The following is a 24,531-nucleotide window of genomic DNA, read 5'->3' as shown; positions in this document are numbered from 1 at the left end:
ATAATCCTCCCACCTGTTAGCCTATGAAATTACCCAGCCCATAAAAACTAACCACCCCATATTTCAGGGCCTCTTGGCTTCTGAGATGGCCCACACTGTCTGTGGAGTGTGTTTCTCCCAAGGTCACTCTAGCCTTTTGAGACGGACCACATTCTGTCTATGGAATGTATATCTCTCTAAATAAATCCACTTCTTACCTATCACTTTGCCTCTCACTGAATTCTTTCTGCAATGAGACATAAAGAATCTGAGCTTCATTACGTCCTGAGACCAGGTGTGTGATCTCAATTAAAAGACAGTGGGTTCAAGTCCCAATCTGGGTTTTGGCTGAGTTCAAGTCCTGGCCTGTCAGTGCAAGTCCCAATCTGTCTGAGTTGTGTGGTTTCAGATGGAAAGGCAGACTCTTTAGTAAAAGAAAAAAAAAAAAAAAATGAAGAAATGGAGAAAATGACACCCTTAAAGGAATTCAGTCCTTTACTGAACAAGTATATTTAGGTAACTACTTTGTGCTAGAAAATGATGGAATGGAGGAAAGATCTGGGAGTCTTAAGGAAGAACATCCATGTGATATCTACACAGATCTTAAAAGAGATGTTTGATTAAAATCAATATAGAAAGGTTAGAACTCCTGTAATAATCTCTATTATAAGATGAAACTCACACAATGCTAGAAGGAGTCACTCCTCAAAGTCTCAAAATGGGTATGTTAATCAGTGGTAGTCCTGGGTAAGCCATCCCAGAGCCCCGCAGCCTTGGGCAGAGTGAGAAGCCACGAAGATCTGTTGGCACAAGAAGTCAATTCATTTGTTTATCAAACTTGGCTCCACGCTAGGCCCTGGGGCTAAAGAGAAAAAGACACAGCCCAGTCTTCATAGAGTTCAGTCCAGGAGGAAGATAGTTCATAATGCAACTCTAGAACCACAATGCCAGGGAGGCGAGAGGCAGAGCGAGGTCATGGGAGAAAAGACAACCGCTGAGCGGGTACAATCAGCCTTCCAGACAGACGTTTGAAGTGGATCGGGCTCAGGGTCCAAGAGGGACCCCAGGCTGGAGATCTCAGCTGGCACTAAACCAGGGACAGCCTCATTCCACGCTAAAGGTTTTACACTTTAACCCAAAGGTCATGGGGAGACACTGATAGATTTTAAGGAAGAGAGTGACAAGATCAGATGTGCACTTTAAGAACCTTGAAAGAAACCACAAGGAGAACAGCTTACGAGGGAGCAGAGGCAGTAGAATGACAGGTGAGAACAGTCAGAAGACCATTCCCACAACCCAAGCAAGGGATAGGGAGGGCTAAATTAAGGATGTGACAAGAAAGGTAAAGTGCAAAGCATCATTCTTGGCGATACAAAACATAAATTGAAGAAGACATGGATAATCTTCATCTTCACAAAGTTAGAGAGGTAAAACACATACCACATGAAATGTTAATTAAAACCAAAACGTGGAATGCAATGTGTGAAGTCGGTGCTACAGGTAACAGTGCTATCGTCAAAGTACTGTCATGATCCAGAGATCAGAAAGATCGCTACTCCTGGGGTCTGAATGTGTGCCTGGGATAAGGGGGTGGGAATGTAATTAACAGACAGTGTGAAATTGTTCCAAACCAGAAGAAAGACTCATGAAAAGCCCAGAACAGAGTAAATAGCCAGGCCTATAAGAAATGGAAGAATAGTGTTGAAGGACAGTGAAAGATAAGGTGAAAAATAATTTAGGAGCAGATTGTAGAGGGTCCTTAGAGTCAGAAATTAAGGAGTTTAGGAGATTAGACTTTATCCTACTCAAAGGGGAGGTCCAAGGGAAGTTTTTTAGTGGGTTATAATTAGGGTCATGATGAAAAAGATATTTTGAGTCCTCTGGTGACAGTGTTTAAGATACAATGGAAGGAGCTGAGAGAGCTTGAAAGGAGATAGGGCCAATTAGGAGACCCCTGTAATAACTTAGGCAGGATAAGGGCCTGAACACAGCAGGACTGAAAAGAAAGGAATGGGCGGGGGACAAGGGATTTCACAAAAGAAGGACCTTCAGAAATTGCTTGCTGAATCCTTAATCTCTGTTTCCAAAAAGAAGTCATATGTGTTAATTCTTTTATTATGGGGGCCCTTCCCAAACTCCTCTTTAGACAATGCCACTTTACAATGAAAACTCTTGTACTTGCCATGCACAAGTAATTACTGGTCTGGGATGTATTTGTTTCTTTAAGTGACTGGGGCTAAAAAATTGAGGATAAAAAGAAGAGATCAACCTTTGATGTTCTGCCCTAGGTGGAAAAATAAAGCAAAACCAGGTGTAAGGGAAACCACGGATTTAGATGAGAAAGGACGAAGAGGTAATTTTCCGTACATTTTTCTCATGAATACTTTTATAAGTATTCCTCATAGAAATACCTTCCCTAAGGAGAGGTTGTTCAGAGGATCTGGGTATTTAGACTGGGTATGTCAAAGTGTTTTGAAACGAATAAACCATTCATACATGTGGTAGGTATTATAAGGAAAATACATGTTATTGCCCTATCACTTTCTTTGACATATTCGATCTCTGCTCTAAAGGTAATGCTGTAGACCCACTATTACTCAGCAGTGCATCGGAGTCACTGGCTGAGATAAGATGGGGATAAAGCTTGGGTCATTAAGGTAACACATAAATTCACGCTGTGAAAATACTAGATTTCAAGGGCTTAAACTGAAGCCACTGACCTCATCACTAATCACCTATGTTAACCAGCCCAGTTATGAGTTATAACAAACTGTCTGTTATAACAGAAATAACCATTCTCCTTTCAAACTACTTGGTGCACTAGATTTCACTACTCAAAATCAGAAGATTCCATATCAGTTTTTCATTGGTTATAAAACAGTTAACGCTTCTCGTATGAGGAACAAAATTAACAATCTATTTCAATATGGAATGTTGTTTACCTTTCCCACCTTTAAAAAAAAATCTTATGTTTGCTCAATATAAAAATAAAAAGAAAAACTCTATGTCAGTTGTTCGGGTTCATATAAGCCCTAATTGCCTCATACACTATAATTTTGCTACCAGTTTACAATTAGCATGCATTTTTCATGCATGAGTTGACCCAATTACATAACAAATTTTGCCTTTGGGGATTTCTCCTGACTGCTTGTCTTCTGTCCACCATACAACTCAATTTCACACCATCAGCAGCTTGAACATGGCCACAGTCAGTCTCTGTCAAAATGATTTATTTAAATTACAAACAGAGACCAGATCCCCAGATAATCAACCCTACCCTCATGCTCACCCTTACACTCAACATAACTTTGAATCAAATCTTTTAATAGTCCATAGACACTGCTATTCAGTTATTAGGCCATGTTTACCTCCAATAATCTAATATTTTTGAAGCTAACTCACAAAATCTCAGGGAACTAAATCAGCAGTATCCATGTGAGCTTATTAATGGGCACATAATTTATTCTGCATTCTAAGAAGTCAATGAAAAATTATGTAGCTGTCTCAAAAAAGCTAAAAATAATTACATTTCAATATCAAATTACAGAGAGACTCTTTTCTATAATGTTAAAAAAAAAAAAGAAAGAAGAAAGGCTTCAACCTGAACTTTTCCTGTAAAGCAAGCAAGCATTTCTGGGTATGCTAACTGTGAAAATGGCAGTGAAAAGAGGTATTTGGGAAACAGGATAGATAACCATACGGATAGATGCTTACAGGGTAAGGGACAGAATACAGAGCAGATGAAAACACTATGGTCTGTATTGTCTGTGGGCCAGTGATCTAAGGAAAGGGAATTCTAGAGATTCCCACTGAAGCCAACACACACAGGCACACATGCATGCATACATATACATACGCAGAAGTATTTCCTCTGTGAGTCAAGGCACAAATCTTAACAAATCACATAATGGTACACTTACCATTTCAGTCACTCTGTAAAATACAAGATTTTGTCATCTGGGTTTTTTTTTTTTTCCCCCTTCCCCGTCACACAATATTTCTCCACCACCTGAAATAAATTAGAAAATAAACATCTAGATTTTATCTACAGCACAAAGATTGTCAAAGTCTCTCGGGGTTGAACTTCATCATTTTATTTCACAATTTATCCACAGACTGTCTCAGCTAATTGAAAATACAGCTTATATTAGTGTGTAAACAGGCAAACTGAAACACATCAGTAATCTTCTTCAGGCTGGACTGAGTCCCTTGGATGTCTGGTGGTGGTTCTGCCTTGCTATCCTGCTGCAGGTTCCCTGAATGTACTGATTATAAACTTGAAGGTGGTAACCACATGAATTGGAAACAGCCTTTACAATTACCCACACAAGCTAGAGCTATAAGGACAACGGAGAAAAGGCTTTTTTTAATGTTCAAATGCACAGGAATTCCTCAATTCACATTTGTACGTTGTCCTTTAAGAACATTTTCCTAAAATATCACTAAGTAATGAGGGTGTACTAGGACATTTCTGCCATTTCTGAATTTATGACCTAGAATGTATGACCTAGGGAGGTGGGGTAAGCAGTCAGACATCTTCTGGAATTTCATGGAAAATTTTTTTCTTTATTTTGGGAACCAGTTCTTTTTCTTTCCAACCATTCTGTAAATTGTGAAATCCTGCCTCTTTTCTTATTCTTTCTGCAGCTATACTAAGAGAGTAATATAGCAGAAGAATTTTAAATTGTAGCATTTAATAAATCTCCAGATTCAATATATTGGCATTATAGACACCAAAAGAAAGAAGTTAAGGCTAAACCTGCTCTCACCCTTTTCATTACACACAATTTCAAATTTACAGTTGTATTTCATCCCACACCTCAGTAACATAAACAGACTGAGTAGGCATTTCCAAATGATTTCAAATCTTTGACAAATGAATATGAGAGTGTCTGGAAAATTTTCATAACACTGACACAGACACAAGCAATCAAAAATGCCCATTCATCCGTAACATATTACCCAAAACACCTAGGAGTTGTCATTAAATCCACTGTTTTATGTCTTTATATTTTCCTTAGTCCTTAGGCAGCTTAGAAGGATCCAGACAATATTCAAAGATAAACTAAAAACAAGTACAAAAATGAAGCAAATGGAAAAATAAAGATCGCAAAGACCCTGACTTAGTGAACCCACCTACATCAACCCACATTAAACCTGGAGCTCAAATCTCATATCCCTTGTGATTTTCAGGATAAGCCCACTCCATCCCAGCATCTCCAGCAGGAAGATGCTGGTGTCTCTTCAGTCTGACCTTCTTCCTCCCAAAACAGACACAATCTAGGCCACTGTCAAAAATTATCTGTCTGGATCTGGCCAATAAATTTCAGTGTTTGGGTTTATCTGAAAGCAATGCAGAAAACTAGACTACCCAGAGTACCACTTTTCAGATTAACCCAAGTTTCTTATGGAAAAAAGATCCTTGAGTAATATGGAAAACCTGTGAGGTCACAGGAAAATTCATGAAGTTGTAGCCTTACAAATGAATAATAAACTCAACAGACCTCAGAATATTTAACAGCTTCCTTTCTTCAAGAGTAAATCCCTAACTCCTTGTGCACTGTTGGTAGGATCGTAAATTGGTGCAGCCACTATGAAAAACAGTATAAAGATTCCTCAAAAAATTAAAAACAGAACTACCATATTATCCAACAATTCCACTTCTGGGAATATACCCAAAGGAAACAAAAATACTATCTCAAAAAGATATCCGCACTCCCATGCTCATTCACAATAGTGAAGACATGGAAACAACCTAAGTATCCATCAATGGATAAGTAGATAAAGAAGTTTTGAGATATATGTATGTATGTGTATACACACACACACACACACACACACACACACACAGGAATATTATTCAACCATAAAAAACAAGAAAATCCTACCACTTTCAACTATACTGATGGACCTTGAAGGCATTATGCTAAGTGAAATAAGTCAGAGACTTATTGACAAATACTGTATGATCTCACTTATATGTGTAATCTAAAAAACAAAGAAACAAAACACACACCAAACTCATAGGAAAAAAGATCAGTTTTGTGGTTACCAGAGGGGTGGAGAGAGGGAGAACTGGAGGAAGGTGGTCAAAAGGTACAAACTTCCAGTTATAAGATAAATAAGTATTAGGAATGTAATGTACAACATGATGATTATACGTACAACTGCTCTATGATATATAGGAAACTAGTTAAGAGAGTAGGTCCTAAGAATTCTCATCACAAAAAGAATTTTTTTTTCTTTTCTTTTTATTGTATCTATTTGAGCTGATGATGTTAACTAAACCTACTGTGGTAATCACTTCACAATATATGTAAATCAAACCATCACGCTGCACACCTTAAATTTATACGGTAATGTATGTCAATTACTTCTCAGTAAAACTGTTAAGAATAAATCCCTAACAGTAATATTATGAAATCTATATTTTCTTACTGCTATCCAAATAGTAATACGCCTCATCACAGCTAAAAGAACTACTTATAAGACTGCTATCTACGGTTGCTAACATCAAGAAAGTGGCACAAATTTTTTTTTAAAGATGTTATCTAATTTAAATACTTCTAAAAACCAGCACTGTCTACATTACAGGCTTAATCTAAATAGTATTTTGCATATACTGCTATGTATATGATAAATATAGATTTATACGTACCTGGGTTATGGTTTTTTGCATAATTAAGAATGGATCTGCAAACAGCCTCTGGTATTGAATAAAATGTATATTCCTGCTAATGATAAAGGTTGGTGAAATGATCAGTTCTTTTCTTATTAAATATGAATAATAACTTAATTTGAATATAAAGTAAAAGGCTTACCTTTGAATCAACTGCAATCCTTACGTTAGCTGTCATGTAGATGTCTTAAGTAGAAATGTTTAGTTCTTTTTGAAATAAATTTGTGATAGTTGAAGATTTATGATGTAACTTTGTTTTATGCAGCATTATTTTTATTTTTTAAAAAAGCTTCTCCAAAAGTAATCCAAAAAAAAGAAACATTACTGAATGTAACTGCCAGTGGGACATATCTCTAATTTGTATTTTAAAAAACAAAAATAGGGTTTTGATTTAAGGAAAGAAATGAAGGGGAAGAAAGACGATGGACTCAATCTTCAGTATTAATGACTGGTGGGGTTGTTAGGATGGGGTAGAGAAACTAAGGGACAAAAGCCATGAATCCTTAAAATTCAACCCTTTCTCTTCAAACAAAAAAGTCCTTACTGAAATAAAATGTCCATTTAAAGAGCAAACAATGGATAAACCTTAGGGAATGCGGCAAAACAAAGTCTCTGCTCTGCCTCCTCTCACTCCCTAAATAAATTTTTAAAATACTGAATAATTCTGTTTTTGAACTTTTGACACATAAAATTCTTTCTCAGATTATAGCCTATGATTCTATCTGCAAATTGTTACTCTATATATGTATATTATTATGATGGCCAAATACCAGTGAGTTTAAAACAATCTGCTAATTAAAAATTTCCTAGAAATTAATGCTACGTAACTTAAAACATCTCGACACACAAATTTTGGTGATTGTACAAGTGACACACAAAATAGACTTCTCGTGAAAAATGGTATGCCTCTTGCATATTTGCTCATACTTTTATATCACGTACACAGTTGTTGATTTTCATTCATATTTCCTCTTGAATACCTAACACTGAGTTAATTTTTTTCTGGAAAAAAATTCATTTTGACGCACTTCATATAATACTTTAGAAGAAACATAATTACCACTTTTAATAAGTACTCGGTTAACAATTTTGGTCCCTAATATGTTTTGAACTTCTGTTAGTCTCAATTTTCTTTTTCAAGAAAACACTATTACTGAACAAGACGCAGCTTTCAAATCCAAAGCAACTTCATAGGTAAATGTTTATTTCAAAAATTAGATGTAATATGCCATTTCAACAAATATCTGATTTAAAATATGAAATCTTAAATATACACAATTAGCAAATATGAGATTTCTCCAGATAGCTAACCTTATATGTATACATTGTATACTATCCCAGTGCAAAAAATTAACTGATGGCTTTAATATTTACCTATACAAGTCCTATTTTGGAAAAATTCAAAAGATGAGAATCATTCAAAAAGAAATAAGATGCTAAATTACAATAATGTCTTTTAATAGCAATATTATTATTTCTAAATACACAATTAATTTATTTAATTAAATTGATTTACTAAATAATTTACTAGATAAATCAGTTTAATAAATAAATTAAAAGTGTATTCAGAAATATACAGGCATACCTCAGAGATATTGCATGTTCGGTTCCAAAACAGCTCAATAAAGCAAGTATCACAATAAAGCAAGTCCCATGAATTTTTTGGTTTCCCAGTGCATATAAAAGTTATGTTTATACTATACTGTCGTCTATTAAGTGTGCGATAGCATTATGTTTAAAAAAATGTACCTACCTTAATTTAAAAATACGTTATTGCTAAAAAATGCTAACCATAATCTGACAATACGGGGTTGCCACAAACCTTCTGTTTGTAAAAAACACATTATCTGTGAAGTGTAATAAAGCAAAGCATGATAAAAGGTATGCCTGTAGTCACTGCTATTAAAGTGTTAGGTTCTTGATAACTGTGATGAAATCAAAGGGAAGGAGTTTAAAAGGTTAACTTGGCATATTTTCTGAGGATACTGAGTACTGCTTGCATCCCACAGCAATAAGAACACTTCCAAGTTGCCCAATTTCACTTTCTCACCAGAAATAAAAGTTAGGGTATTACATCACTGAACAAAAGGTCACCTACGTTACTGATTTGTTCCTGAGTCCTCTTCAGCCTCTGTAGTTCAGGAGTGTCTGTAACAATGCTGAAGCCCCTTCCTTTGCTTTCTTCAAAATCTCTTTTGTACTTGACCTAACGGAAATAGAAGTGAAAGAAAGAAAGGAAGAAAAAGAAAAGTAAGCAAAAGAATCACAAATCCCACTCAGGACAGACGGGGGCCATATAAGCTGCTAAAACTGGAAGCAGAGTCTCCAGGAACAGCTCTATTAGCAGGTGGCACAGTGCATAGCTAGACTGCTTGGTCTGTGTTCCAGCAACCACTGTGTGACCTTAGGCAAGTTACTCAACCACTCTGTGCCTCGGTGGTCTCATTTGTAAAATGGTGATGATAACAACAATAATAGTATTTAAATAATGCTATTTAGTAGGATGAAAGATAAGATCAAATGTCTTAATTCACATACCTAGCCCACAAGAAGCAAGCAAGTACTCCATAATAGTTATTATTATCATCATTAATAGTTATACTAAAACTGACAAAAATGTGGAAAAAGAAAGTTAAATTTGCTCCCATGGCTTGTCTTGTCAGTGACAAAGCATCATTTTGAGCCTGGACAGCACTATGGAGGAGGGAGACATACAACATTATCAACAGCAGCCCTGTCCCAACAAAGTTTTCATTCTGTTTCATAAGGCAAAGCATGTGGATATGATTATACAATGTTGTACTGCCAAACGTTGACTATGTAAATGCTTATGAAAATATTTATAGAACAGGCCACACCTAGAGATTAAAAGGCTTCAAGCGCATGCCCTTGGCATACTGTGTGAGGTACCTAAGTTTTTTTCGGTATTTAAACATATTTCTTTTCTAATTACAACCCAGTGAGGCTGAATTTTACAGTTTCCTCAGGGGATTGGAATAGCTAGTGCTTAATCTTACTAGGGCCCCACCTCCTATTATTAGCATAATGACAATAACTGTCACACCAGTTAAATATCCTGCTTGTTAATGACTGAGATGGTTACATCACTTGGACTGGTCTTATTTCTTTAAAAGACTAGATACCAAGACATATGGAAACATATTTTTGATAACTCATATAATCCCCATTTTCACATTCATAATTATCAGCTTCAAATTAAAACTTAAATTAATAATTAACATTTAGGGTAGCTAATAAAAATGATTCTGTAAATGCTACTTTCTATATAAATTTGAAAAGTCTCCTTAACTGATCATGGAATGACTGTTTTTGTTGAGTCGTGTTTGTATTTAAATACTCAATTCTCTCAGGCATTACTGTCCGTGAGGCTACTGGAAGATTTCCTTTTACCTGAAGAGCTTAAAAAAAAAAAAAACCTCAGATGCCAATAAATAAAAAGAAACAGATACTCTCATCACTTTTAGCCTAAGAATATCTAATTTTCCCTCCACGTTTCGTTTAAATGTATAAAAGTACTAAAACCCTTACTTTATTTCCATGAGTAAAAGGTCAAATAAACCACATTATTTTTCTTCTACAGAAAATGCTGAATGAGATTAGCCTTCTAACTCTCAATCTCCCAGCATGTGTGAAGATACACACCAGTACCTTCTCAGTATTTTCTGCCTAACCAAGCAGGGAAGACATTTAGCTTTGCTGGAAGTAAGCACTAAGGTGCAGAGCAGTAGAATAATAAAAGTAAGAAAGATGGCACGGTTATAGTAGCAACAGGGATGAAGAAATAAGAAGAAAAATCTATAAGCCAAGTTCTAACATCCCTAACACCAATTTCAGAGAAGACACAATCACATATTCTTTTTGTGATTAGCCTGGGTTTTTTTTTTTTAATGGCAATTTCCAAAGAAAGAACTGAAAAGAAAAAAACAGTAAATTTTGGAATCGTAACTTTTGAGTTAATTACCATTTAAGTGTCCTTTCCACATTCACAAGACACATAAGAATCATCTGATTTGGGCTTGCCACATTAAGTGACTAGTTTTGAAGAGTATACAATCACTTCCACAACTGGATTGCCGAGTTTTAGAAGATGTTTAATCCTTTTTTAATGGGGTGATCCACAACCAAGCCTCCTATACTCTTAGCATCAACTCAAGCACCAATCCATCCAGTAAATCTTTACTGCACACAGGGAGCCTCGGAGCCCTCAGTCAGTCCCTCTCTTTTCTGTACTCCCAGCCACTTACATCCTATCTCTCTACTTGGGTCTAATTTTAAATGTTATATGTGATGGTTTGCCAGGTATGCATAGTCTGATTCTGAGAGACAAGTGGATATAAAAATAAAAAGAGCTCAAAGGTCAGAGAGAGGTAAGAGGATTCCTCTCTTCAGTCTCATGTGTTTCCTCTGCCCTCACAACATGACCCCATCCAACCAGTGAGAGCACTGCACGCTGGGCCCTGGAATCGGCCCCCGCACTGAATCTGGTGTGTGTCCAAGAGCCCCAGATCTAGGACTTTGGTAGGAACTCTTGGGAAAGGGGTGCTCTTTCTCCACGGTCTGGCTAGTTTAGCAAGCTGTAAAACTGAAGCTGCTGGCCATAATTTGGCCACTACCCAATGAGGATGAAGCCAACACACAGGCAAGCACAGCAAGAGATCGTGAGAGACTCCTGACAACATCATTCGAGCACCTGGATCTAACTCTTCCTAAAGCCAGAACCACCAGGCTTACCAGTTAAGTGAGCCAATATCTCTCCTTTCAATAACCAAAAGAATTCTGATTAATACACCGCCCCTAACACGCCTACAACATACACACATGTACAGCGAGTTTCCCAGAATTATTAACGTGTGAATTTCTCCTCGTTTACTTCTACACTCTGGTTCTTTCTATTTGTGACACAAGATTTACGAGTTTATAAAAATAGGGGATTGTATCAGGGAAAAAGCGTTGCTTTAGTGGACAAGAGCCTAGATTTCACATCCCATCCCTGTCACTTACCAGTCACCTCACAGGTCTCCTAGCTTCTCTGAGCCAAAGTTTCCTCATTTCTAATTAGAGATTCTGATAAATTCTTAACTAATCAGCCTGTGAGATAAATCACAGGGAAGAACTTCAGAAGGTATAAGGTATGGTGCAAATGCCCAGCATTATCATCATCGTATTAGTCTTGCTTGACTTGAAAGGGTTACCCAGTGTCTGTCATAGAACATCAAAAAGAACAGTCCTAGGGCTTCCCTGGTGGCGCAGTGGTTGGGAGTCCGCCTGCCAATGCAGGGGACACGGGTTCGTGCCCCGGTCCGGGAAGATCCCACATGCCGCGGAGCGGCTAGGCCCATGAGCCATGGCCGCTGAGCCTGCGCGTCTGGAGCCTGTGCTCCGCAACGGGAGAGGCCACAGCAGTGGGAGGCCCGCGTACCGCAAAAAAAAAACAAAAAATAAGAAAGGGAAGAAGGGAGGGAGCAGGGGAGAGAGAAAGAAGGGGAGTAGAAGCAGACAACGGGAGTGTGGCCCAGACCCAGAGGTAAGAGAGGAACCCCATATTCAGGGACTGAAAATGGCTCCATTTGGCTGAAGAAGGAGGAAGAGCTGGGAGATTAAGCTAAGAAACACAGATCTAGATGAGATTTAGAAAGAAATTGCTAGCCATAGTGCTTATCTTAGTCCATTTGGGTTGATATAACAAAAAAGCCATTGACTGGGTGGCTTATAAACAACAAAAATTTATTTCTCACAGTTCTAGAGGCTGAAAAATCCAAGATCAAGGTGCAAGCAGATTCGGTGTCTGGTGAGAGCCTGCTTCCTGGTTCACAGATGGCCATCTTCTCACTGTAACCTCGCATGGAGCAAGGGATGAGGGAGCTCTCTGGGGTCTCTTCTATTAGGGCACGAATCCCATTTATGAGGGCTCCACCCTCATGACCAAATTACCTCCCAAAGTCCCCACCTCCTAATATCATCACATTGGGGATTAGGTTAAAACATATGAACTTTGGGAGGATACAAACATTCAGTCCATCGCAGTGCTCTTATATATTAACATTAACTCAAAAAGTATTCACTCAGCCTCATATAAGCTGCTCTTAGAAACTCCTGCTCTGTCCCCACTAAAAATGCCTTTTCTTCCCTATGCTTCAGCATTGGCTATAAAATTATCACCTCTGGTCTCTTGTCCTCTATCCTGTTAAAAAGTATTTTATGATGATTCTACAAATAACAATGGCAAATTATTCTAGGAATGTCATTCTTTGGAATCTCCTCAAATATTCACCTATTTAATTCTTTGCTCATTCAACAAATACTTATTGAGCACCTACTATGAGCAAAGTACTGTTCCAGAGGTGGGAACAATGCAGCAAAGAAAACAGTCAATGATCCCTGCCTCATGGAGTTTACATTACAGCGGGAGAGAAAGAAAAGATGTGAAATTTATATAAGTTGAATAAATGGTATGTCAGTGCGGGGGCTAAGAGAAAAATAAAGCAAGAAGTGAGAGGAGAAGGGTCAGGAATGCTGCCCTTTTAAATAGGGTGGTCAGGGAAGGCCTCAGTGAGAAAGTGACCTTGAAGTAAGACCAGAAGGAGGTGAGGGCTATAAGCAGAGCAGCAACACACTGGACTTCTGGTTTAACAGGCTCTTTCTGGCCACTGTATTAACCCACTGGAGTGAGCAAAACAGAAGCAGACCAGTAAGAGGGCAGGCAACTTTGGTCCTCCCCCCTGCAGTCGTCCACTATTAGAGAACATCCCAGGACCACAGAAGACAGAGTGTTCTTGAGCCCAGCCTGAGACCCTGGCCTCCTCAGGAGACCCAGCCAGGTGATCTGCATCTCCTGTCAGAAAAAGGCAGGAAGGACACAGAAGGAGGGAGCAGAGAATCAAGACACAACTGTGAGTTCAGAAAGAGGACATGCTGTACCTGGAAGGTAATGCAGTCTCAGTTTCCTGTAGGCTTATCCCTTCAGAACTAAATCAAGGCATTTTGAAAATGCATTCTTAAACTCAAATGCAAGAAATATAAACAATGGGCAATTTGACGCCATATTTTTCTTCAGAAGTAACTGAATATATTTCAAATACTGAATGCTACCTAATATTGATATGCTACATACACATGTAAATGCATGTGTACACACACATACACACACATATTCATCTTCCTGTATTATAGATTAGAACCCTAAATCAAGAATCAAAAGACCTGAATTTAAACCCTAATTCTGTCCTGTGATCTTAATTTGTTCAATTTCTCTAACACTCCTGATCCTCTGTTATAAAATGGAAAAAGGAAAAAAAAAGCAATATGCTACACAATGTTTGGAGGGTTAACATATATAACATGGGAACATCAAGCAGCAACATGCCCTTACTAGGTCATTAGCAAATGTTAGTTTCCTCCTTCTTATTAAATTTCAAAAATGACCTTTATTGCTTAAGTATGATTTTTGTCAATGTGTGCATGCTCAGTGCTATTTCGTGTTTGGAGTCACCAGCAAGTAACACTCACAAGTTCAGACAGAGAAAGAGCCTGAAAACCAAGGGTGGTTCTGGCCAAGCTTAAGAAAAAGGCTCACAATGACTGAAAAGGAAAACTTAAAAACCAAAGCAGTGAACGGAACTGCCTATTGAATTATTTGCTAATTCTGAAATACAAGTCCTCTCCCCCAGTGCTACAAGTACCATAATTATTAATAGTACAACAATGTACATAAATGAAGAAACTGAAAACGACTAATGAGAAAGGCCATTCTTAGGCAGAAAGCCATTTCTGATTAAAAAAAGCCAAGTGAACCAGAGACTGGTAAATTGTTGAATGATAAATGAAAAGGAGATTAAAAGAGATCAAAGATGGGCACGTCCTACAGCTCAGCAGCTCCATACCCAAGTATGCTTCTCTCTAAAGGAACCCTTGCCCATGAGCATCCGGGGACATAGGCCAACATGTTCATAATAACATTTGTATTATCCAAAAAATTGCAAACAACTTAAGCAACCACAGGAGATGAATAAACTATTGTATATTCATAAAACATAATATTATCCAGGAGTAAAAAATAAATGAACTACAGCTACATGGATCCATACGGCTGAATCTCAGAAACATTTTGTTGAAGGAGAAAAAAGCAAGGAATACATACATATGGTGGTAAATAAGTGGGGGGAAAGGGACTTGATCCGCATAACAGGAGAGTTGTGAGCACATCTGCTCAGAGAAGGATGCGGGGGAAGCTTCACTGTTCATGGTGATGTTCAAGTTCTTTAGTTGGAAGGTAGATCCACATGCGATCCTTTTATCATCAAGCTGTAAAACTTACATGTATGCGCCATATATTCTTTTGCATTGATCAAACATTTTACAATAAAACGTTTTCAAAGAAAGCAGGGACATATTGAAATGAGAACCCTGTTTACTACACATGCATCTCACATATAGCTAGGAAAGAGCACGGGAGAAGTGAAAGTAACAGTGAGAAGGCAGCAGTCTGTGAACCAGGAAGTTGGTCCTCATCAGACACTGAATCTGCAAGTGCCTTGATCTTGGACTTGCCATCCTCCAAAATTGTGAGAACTCAATGCTCATAGTTCAAGCTAAAAAAAAACAGAAAGAAAGCAGGGACAGGGACTTCCCTGGTGGTCCAGTGGCTAAGGCTCTGCACTCCCAATGTAGGGGGCCCGGGTTTGATCCCTGGTCAGGGAACTAGATCCCACATGCTACAACTAAAAGAACTAAAAGATCCCGCATGCCACAACTAAAGACCTGGTGCAACCAAATAAATAAAATTTTTTTTTTAAAAAAAAAGGAAAGCAGAGACAGAGTTTTAAAACCCCAGATGGGGAAGCTGAGGTACCAGAGGTTAAAGAAAAATCATGACCAAGTAATAGGAAAAGAATCTCAAGGCCAGGAATTCAGTGGATATTTTCAGTCAGCTTAAAGACAAAACTTGGGTCTTCCATTAAGTGGCAAGTGACTTAGTCAGTGGCCATCATAGGCAGAAAGTTAAATTAGTCCCTCTAAGTGTCTTCATCTTAATGAAGCTGTTTCACTATGTTGGCAAATAATGAAATGAGGCAAAAAAGGCAAGAAAGGAGAAATCAAGAAGAGGATGAAAGGGATTCCAAACGTGGATTAACGAGCAATAGTAGCAGTACAAGAGAATTCTTGGCGAATCACAATAGACCAGAGGGCTAAGAATAATCCAGGGGCAGAAGAGGAAGCAAAAAGAGAACATTATTTAGCCTGAAAGCAGCTTACCTTGTCCGATTATGTTTAACGGAAGCCTAAAATCTACAGGCATGTTTATTACTGATTGATGTTATTCTGCTCTTTATGTCATACATTTTAAAGTCTCCATCTGATACAATAAAATCAGGGACCAATTTTATGATCTTTCATGACATGATGGATACTTTACTTTTCTTCCACGGGAGTTGTGAGGGTCGTGTCATTTTTAAACTACATGCAGAATTCTTAGTTTGATCTGCAAAATTCAGCACTCAATTATGTACCATCTTGTATAGTTCAGTAGATTTCAAAGTGCTGGACAATGTGTACCATATGCTTCCTTCTATCTCATTGCATTTTGCTTGGTGCTAAGCACGTATTAAAAGCTTAATAACTATTTCATGATTGATTACTATCAAGTTTTATATCTTTAATGTCTAAAATGCAGAAAATTGGCTAACCTTACAATGCTAGATGGGAATTAAACAACTACAAAGGAAAATCTGATTAAGGGATATTTTTTAAGGTGAAGTTAATTTTAACAAATGTTAAGTCAAATGAGCTCAAAAGTGAATTTGTTTCTTATAAATTAATCTCATAATTTGTAAATTTATGGTTAATTAAGTAAAATTAAAATTTTAATTACCTTTTTAAACATAATTAAAAGGCATTAAAAATAATTTTTATAGATTTCTAAGCCTTCAATCAGCCTTCCACTGTATTTGCAGAGGTACTTACTGAATATTTACAGATTTGTCAGTATTCTAGGTATATTCACAATCCAACTTCATCAGTTTTGGAGTTCCTTCACTTTAAAAACATTTAAATCTACATTTTATTCTAAACAAGTACTCCGAATACATAATAAAAAGCATATCTTAATTAATTTCTCAATAAGCTAAGAAAATTAAAAATCACTCCTAAGACACTAAAGTGTAGCTTAGACATTAACGGCTCAGGTTTAGGATTTTGACAAACTCATCCTGGGCCCCGGCTCCACCTCCTAATAGCTGTGTGACCTTAAGCAGGTTACTTAATCTCTCTGCGCCTCAGTTTCCCTGTGTACAAAATAAGCATAATTGTAGCACAGCACTGACAGTACGTTTGTGAGAATTAAATACGATGATGATAATAATGCCTACCATCTATTAACTCTCTATTACATCCCAGGCACTGCACCGAGTGGTTTATATATCATGCAAGCAGAGCCAGGGTGGGAAGGCTGGCAGCTAATGTGTAAGGAGGGCTGAGCACTCAACTCCTGTAAGCATGTGTTAACTTACAGTACCTAAACACCTAGAGAACGCTTCCTACCACATGGCCCAGGCACTGTGCCACCTGTACCTGGAAGCTCCTTCAGTCTTTTTAAGATCAAAAGAGAATATGAATAAATAAAAGAAAAAGAAATTAAAATACGCTTCACCTATATTATCTTCAGATAAATCCTAGCGGGTACACAATTTAGTACTCATTTTTATCGATGAAGGGCAGGAGTTTGAGGTGACAGAGCTCACAGGAGGCAGAAGTCTCTCTCTGGCATCTCCCCAGATATTATCTTTCAATTCATCGGACAATGAAAAAAAATGCCAAAATGAAAAAATCAAACTGAACACATATAAGATATAAACAATGTCCTGGAAATAATTAAAGAGGAAAGTGGAAGCAACTGAATATTTTTAAAAACTAATTTTAAAATTTTAAAAACTAAAACTTTAGCTAGTTCATTATCTGTAATGGAATCTGTGGTGCCATAAAAGGGACAAAAATTATCACCCAAAGTAAAGTTTATCACAGCCCATACTTTTCACCCGAAATGTGTTTTCAGGTCTTTCTTTTGAAGGAAACACTTGTTTAAATTTTCTTTTAGTAAGAATCAGGCCAGGGGGAAGAAGGTCATTGCCAAAACTCTGGTACAGGTATACCTTGGAGATACTGTGGTTTCTGTTCCAGATCACCGCTATAAAGCAAGTATCGCAGTAAAGCAAGTCCCATGAATTTTCTGGTTTCCCGGTGCATACAAATTTATGTTTACACTACACTGTAGTCTATTAAATATGCAATAGCATTACGTCTAAAAAAACAATGTACATATTTTAATTAAAAAATAATTTATTGCTAAAAAATGCTAACCATCCTCTGAGCCTTCAGTGAGTCTTAATAGTAACATCAAAGATCACTAATCACAGACCATCACAACAAATACAATAATGAAAATGTTTGAAATATTGTGAGAGTTACCAAAACGTGACACAGAGACATGAAGTGAGCAAATGCTGTCAGAAAAATGGTGCCAACACACTTGCTTGACATGGGGTCGCCACAAACCTTCAATTTGTAAAAAACGCAGTATCTGCAAAGTGCAGTAAAGCAAAGCACAATAAAACGACGTATGCCTGTACTGATGGAACTATTGATTCCAACCAAAAAATCATATCTACACTGATGAAGAAAACTGGTGCCTAAAATATACACATATAATGCATATTTCACCAAGAATCTCACAACAGAAAAATGTAACTGATCCACCAAATTCTACCTATGAGCTATAAATTACTCTGGGGAGAACATTAAGTATTTGGAGATGTTGATTAACTTTTCCAGGAAACTAAAGTACCATCCAGTTAACTATTCAGGTACTAAAGAAACAAAAAACAATTAATATTCTAATACCTTATTTAGTCCTGAAGAGTAATTGACTCACAGAGCCTGACTCGATGATTTATGTTGCCATGTTACTTTTTAAATAACATATAATAATTCAGACAGTTTATGAATTTTGATTTCTGGACACGTGTTCTCTTAACTATTAATCCTTTAGAGAGAGCCAGTCTCATCCCATTACATGATTATGTTTTTGAAATACAAACGGCCTAATTCACACACAGAGTAGAATATTATTCAAATTATTTTGAACCAGAAGATATCATGCAACTTTAAATTAAGGAGAGGATGGATAAGAAGTTACAACGGGGAACATTCCTGTGTGCATATTCTGAATTATAAAGTATTAGAAAATGGGTAATTTCCAGTGAGGATAAAGCTAACTAGCAAATCAGTCATTCAGAAAAGAAAGCTACATTCAAACTACAGTAAAGAGATAAGGATAAAATCAAGAATCAAGCAAATGTAAACAAACAGAGCTGAACTAACACAAAACAGTCCTGAAAGTGAAAGTAACCTGTTCTTAATCTCAGAGTCACAGCTGATGAAAGTGACAGATGACCCCCCACCCCCAAGCTTTTCTTACATACGCCTGCTTCCTAACATGATCGATATTGTCGTTAAAATTGGCCCTAACAACCCTCCCACACCTGCAATAGCATTATCCATCAGGCAACATCGACTGTTTTTCTGTAAGAAAACATGCTTCTTCCACTTCTACAAAACTCGGGGGGAAGGAGAATAAAAACTATAACAGCAAAAACAAAGGAAAAAAGAGTGCAGAAGAAGAAAAAATCTAAATACATTATACACTTAATATGCACACAAATGACACTGAGAATAGCTCCCACGATAGATAGTTTTCGCCACCCAGAAAAAACCATGGATCTCAGCAAGGCTTTTGTTTTGTTTTGTTTGTTTTGTTTTGTTTTGTTTGCGGTACGCGGGCCTCTCACTGTTGTGGCCTCTCCCGTTTCGGAGCACAGGCTCCGGACGCGCAGGCCCAGCGGCCGTGGCTCACGGGCCCAGCCGCTCCGCGGCATGTGGGATCTTCCCGGACCAGGGCACGAACCCGTGTCCCCTGCATCGGCAGGCGGACTCTCAACCACTGCGCCACCAGGGAAGCCCCTCAGCAAGGCTTTTTAATCAAAAGAAAATATTTTAGATTCAATCCTTAATATGGAATTTTATTTAAAACATAAATTTCCCAGGAATGTTTACAGGTTATTAACATACCTAAACTACAACTAGAAACGTAGTCCTAATTCAGGTCTTCCACAGGGAAGAGACTATGAGAAATAAATACATGACCAGTGCTAAAGAATGAAGTGAAGAATTATGGCTACTTATGCTTCTTAGTTAAGAGTGAGAGCGTCACACTGGTTACAGGTGTCAGTTTTGAGAAATGCTGGCTAGTTGCCTCCCTGCTATGTTATAGCAGCTACGATTTATTAAAGAGCTACAAGGTAGCAGACATTATACTAGGCATTTGACAGACTATCCTGCTCAGTCTTCAAAATCACTGTAAAAGAGATGTTTATTTACCACTTTCTACACATGAGAAATGTAATGGAGACGACTATTGTTTGGTCCACCCCCAACCTTCTGGTAACGGTCCCAGGCCCCATTCACCCATGTAGGTCTTCTCAAGAGCTGTCGTTTCCCTACAGGACACACTTCCTTAACCGCCAAGGATCGTTCCAAAGGCAGTCAGTCATCTAGCCCAAGCTAGTCCAAGTCCAGATGTTGAGGGGGTTTGGGAATTGAGATCCAAAGTGCAGAATGAGTCTCTCCCTCTGGCAAGTAAAACTCTAAGGCGTGGGCTTCCCTGGTGGCACAGTGGTTGAGAGTCCGCCTGCCAATGCAGGGGACACGGGTTTGTGCCCCGGTCCGGGAGGATCCCACATGCCGCGGAGCGGCTGGGCCCATGAGCCATGGCCGCTGAGCCTGCGCGTCCGGAGCCTGTGCTCCGCAACGGGAGAGGCCACAACAGTGAGAGGCCCGCGTACAGCAAAAAAAAAAAAAAAAAAAAAGCCTCTAAGACATAAAACTTTGGAACTGTCGACAGCCAGGCTTGCCGCCACCAGAACCCAAAGGGGCAGATGCAGCCCATCTGCCAAAAAGAGTCCTGGCCTGCTAACTGTTGAGTCCTGATTCACACTGTTCCTGAAGCTGAAACAGGCACATTCCTGTCCATAGATTTGTGTACCTTAATATTCTCAAATTATCATTTTGTCCAAGTGAATGAGGGTTGGGTTTTCCATCTCTTACAGCCCAGAATCCCAGCCAATACAGGAAACTGTGACTTGGTGATTAAGACACAAGTCTAACATCACCGCCTGGTGAGCAGTAGAGTCAGGATTCAAAGCCAGATCTGCCGTCTTGAAAGCCTTGGCTCTTTCTAGCCTATCATGCCACGAGATGGTAATTCAAACACTTGGTAAACTTCGAAGACCTTCACTTGGAATGAAATGTAATTCTGATTAAAATAATCAGTATTTCTTTAAAAAGACTAGATTTTAAACAACAGCGTAAATACCTTAATGTTTAAATTTTCTCACGTTACATACATTATCCTGTACTGGATCTCTAATGGTTACAAACACTGCCAGTTAGGTGCTCAGTTAGGCGTTCATCAAATAAGTAAGAAGCTAAGGTAACCACTTCAAAATGAAACTTTAACATGATTGCCTTCTTAAGCATCAACTTAGAAAGGTCTGTAGATGATTCAATATTTTCACTCTTAAATTCACTCTGATTTCCAACATGAAAAATTAGATACTAAGTAATTCAAGAAAATCCCAAAGTTTAACATTATAATTAGAAAAAATTACTGCATGTCTGCACATCGATTAATATATTATCTTGGTTATATTCCTATGAAGTTTCATGATTTGGTGTAATTTCATGGTGCTATAGGTACAATTCTATTCTTCCCTTGCTGACCTAGAAGTCTCCTGTTTGGTCTGAAAACATGAATGGAGTTTTGGTGAGTCCATTTCCCAAAAGGACAAAGGATCTTTCTTTTCCCTCCAGAATAAACATCTCAAGAAGAAATAGTTTTGTTTTGTTTTTTCCTCTCTGCAATGTGGAAATAAAAAAGAACTGGGTTTTATACTTACAAAGAGAAAGAAGAAAAAAATGTAAAAGGAAGAGAATGGCCAGTTTGAGTTGACATGGATAAGTGTTTTAATGTCTCTTAATAATTCTAATTTTGGAATGTTATTCTGCCTGAGCCCATGAACATCTCACTTATACATTTCACAGTCCGTGAGAGTACAGCTATTTGAGAAACAGGAATAAGTTGGCATTGCCAGGGAGCCAGGTGGTTCCACTGTTTGGAAACCATCTGGTCTGAGTTTTCTCTTTGTCAGCACCATCAATACTTCTGTAGCAAGAGCTATTATAGGGATTGTGTGTTTCATTTCTTTAAATAAACTCAAACAAGACTACCCTGAATATAAATTCATTATTTCTTTGAATTGTGCTTGCAGATTATAATGAAACCCTTGTCAAGATGAGTTACACTTGAATGCCTACATTCATTCCATAACTTCACAAACCCAAGTGGCAAAATACTGGAAGTATCCCTATAACTCCAGCAGCATCTCTTGGACACATTGACCTTTAAGGGGGTAACTACTGTCCAACATACCACTGGTAAAATGGGGGATTTTCTGCTGAGGTAGATGCCAAGGCAAAGCTACATATTCAATGTGGGCAGTAAAGAGATTCAGATATTGGGATAGCTCAGAGGTACAAGTTACTTAATCAATCAAGGAAAAAAACAGAAAGGCTCTAAGAAACTTAAACCTATTAATCCTAGGCCCGACCCGACTCATCCAACAGAGGATATGACAAATCAGTGAGCAATACCCATCAAATCATTGCCTGGGCTGCAGAACACAGGACGACAAATGTACTGCAAGCACTGGGCCTTTACCTCCCCCTAAAAGAAAGGGGCACTGCTTACTAAAAATACCAGGCTCTCTGTAACACACATATGTGAACAGACACTGGCATTAATAAACCTTGTCTTCTAAGACCTTAATCTCAGCTTCAGTCAAAGATAAAGTTCCCAGACCCAGATGTTTTTATCAGAATACCCAAAGTCAAATCTCCCTAAATGCCAGCATCTACCTTCCAACGGCAGGCCTCCGTTTCACTGCCCTTTAGATAGAAGCTGGATGTCACCGTGTCACATTCACTTAAGAAGGGACAAATTAAAGAGGTTAAAGTACTGACCTAGAGTTAAAAGAGAAAGAAAGTGAAGCCATAAGAGATTTTACTTTCTCCTATCAGCAGGTCACCCTCATCCCCCTTCTTTGCACCAATGTTTGACTTGTCAAAATTGCTTTGTTGCATCTACACCTGACATCTAAATCATTTGACAGGCACATAACCTTATCAAATTTCTAGTTATAGTACAAATAGAGGTAACAAAGCGTAGCCACTGAAATTGATAACAGCTCACACAAAGAACCACAAAGCTGTGACTGCAGAAGGGGAGAGAGCCCCTGCAGGCACCCTGGCCTGGGAGCCCACAGGAAGAGGAGGTGGGGCTGCAGCCAGAAAAAGGCCAGTTCCACCAAATCCAACTGCTGCTCCCATTCTTCTGCTGAGATTGAAGCAACCAAAAGGCCCCTCACCGGGGGTGAAAGAGATTGTGCAATGAGTGGTATCTGTCCACTCCAACTAGCATTTTAACTTAAAAGGCACATGGAACAAAAGCATCAGAACAGTACCTTTGAAAGGCGCCTGCCAACCACCATTTGCCCTAATACACTGTCAGGTTGTTAGGTACCATTTCTTAATTCGGGAGTGCGAGGCAAGGAATAACCAATACATCCCTGGTTTTATCTGTAACTCAAGCCAAATGCTCATCTCTAGTCTTTGCCCAGGAACAAATAGGGAAAACAGTGTTACCAAAAGAGAAAAGATTTTGAGGTAATGTATCACATGAAAAAAATCAATCTTAAAATCATGATATGAAACCAAAACACCTTTGAAAATCTGTTTTCTTCACGTAAATGTTCTGGGCTCCCAATAATTATGGAAAACACTACAGAAAAAATAAGGAAATAAATATGAAAAATATATGTAATCAGCGAGACAATTCCCAGTTAAACATGACAGACACTGAAATTAGATTTAAATTCACCCAACCATAAATATCCCAGCTTCCTAAACACCCACCCTGGTCTGAAACCTTTTAACCCCAGGCCCAGGAAAGACTCATCCAGGATTAAATACTCTAATCTGAACACCAAATCCTTTTACTTTTCTAAATGAGGAATATACAGCTTACCAGTATCAGATTACTTGATCTGTGAGTCTATCCTATTCACCACATTTCTGGGTGAAATTAACAAGTTGCTTTCCAAGTCTCCAGTTTCCTCTCATTTCTTTTTCTTCACCTCATCCCACCCAATTCCCAGCCTCAAGTGCTAATGATCGTCTCTCCTCAGTATCTCAAATGCAACCTACTTTTCTCCATCCTCTTCACCACTACCATTCCCAAGCCACCACCATCACTCACTTAAGTGACTGTGATCCCTTCCTACTAATCCTTCTGCGGGTTGTCCTGTCTCTGCAATCTGCATCCAAAATGAGTTTTCAAAACTGCAAACCTGGGAGCCCCCATGTCTCCCCTCATCGGTTCCACTTCTTGCCACAAAAGTTGGTTCCCCAACCACCTAATATACCTAAATTATGGTTAGAGAATTATTCAATATAATTATATATATTTGTATGTGTGTGTGTGTGTGTGTATATATATATATATATATATATAAGTTAAATGGTATTTTTGGGTAGGAACATACCTACATCTTTTAAAAAAGAAATGGGGAAGATGAGCATGAAAACAATAAAAATGCATAAAATAATTAGATAATTTCTGAACAAATGAAATTTCTACAGATCTGGCATTGTCCACTGAGTGTCACAGATGAACTTGACAAAAATAT

General features: G+C 38.2%; 1 protein-coding gene across 1 annotated transcript in view; it reads right to left on the bottom strand.

The window, feature by feature from the left end:
• Nucleotides 1-24,531, bottom strand: part of NEBL (nebulette) — a 339,097-nt gene that overhangs the window by 154,463 nt on the left and 160,103 nt on the right. Inside the window, exon 4 of the mRNA XM_029237018.1 lies at nt 8,757-8,864. Within this exon, the coding sequence (XP_029092851.1) occupies nt 8,757-8,864 (108 nt within the window). The remainder of the gene's footprint in view (nt 1-8,756; nt 8,865-24,531) is intronic.

This window comes from Monodon monoceros, unplaced genomic scaffold (genome assembly GCF_005190385.1).
Source record: "Monodon monoceros isolate NGI ecotype Baffin Bay Population unplaced genomic scaffold, NGI_Narwhal_1 Super_Scaffold_21, whole genome shotgun sequence".
NCBI lineage: Eukaryota > Metazoa > Chordata > Mammalia > Artiodactyla > Monodontidae > Monodon > Monodon monoceros.
This window is presented reverse-complemented; position numbering and strand designations above follow the sequence as displayed.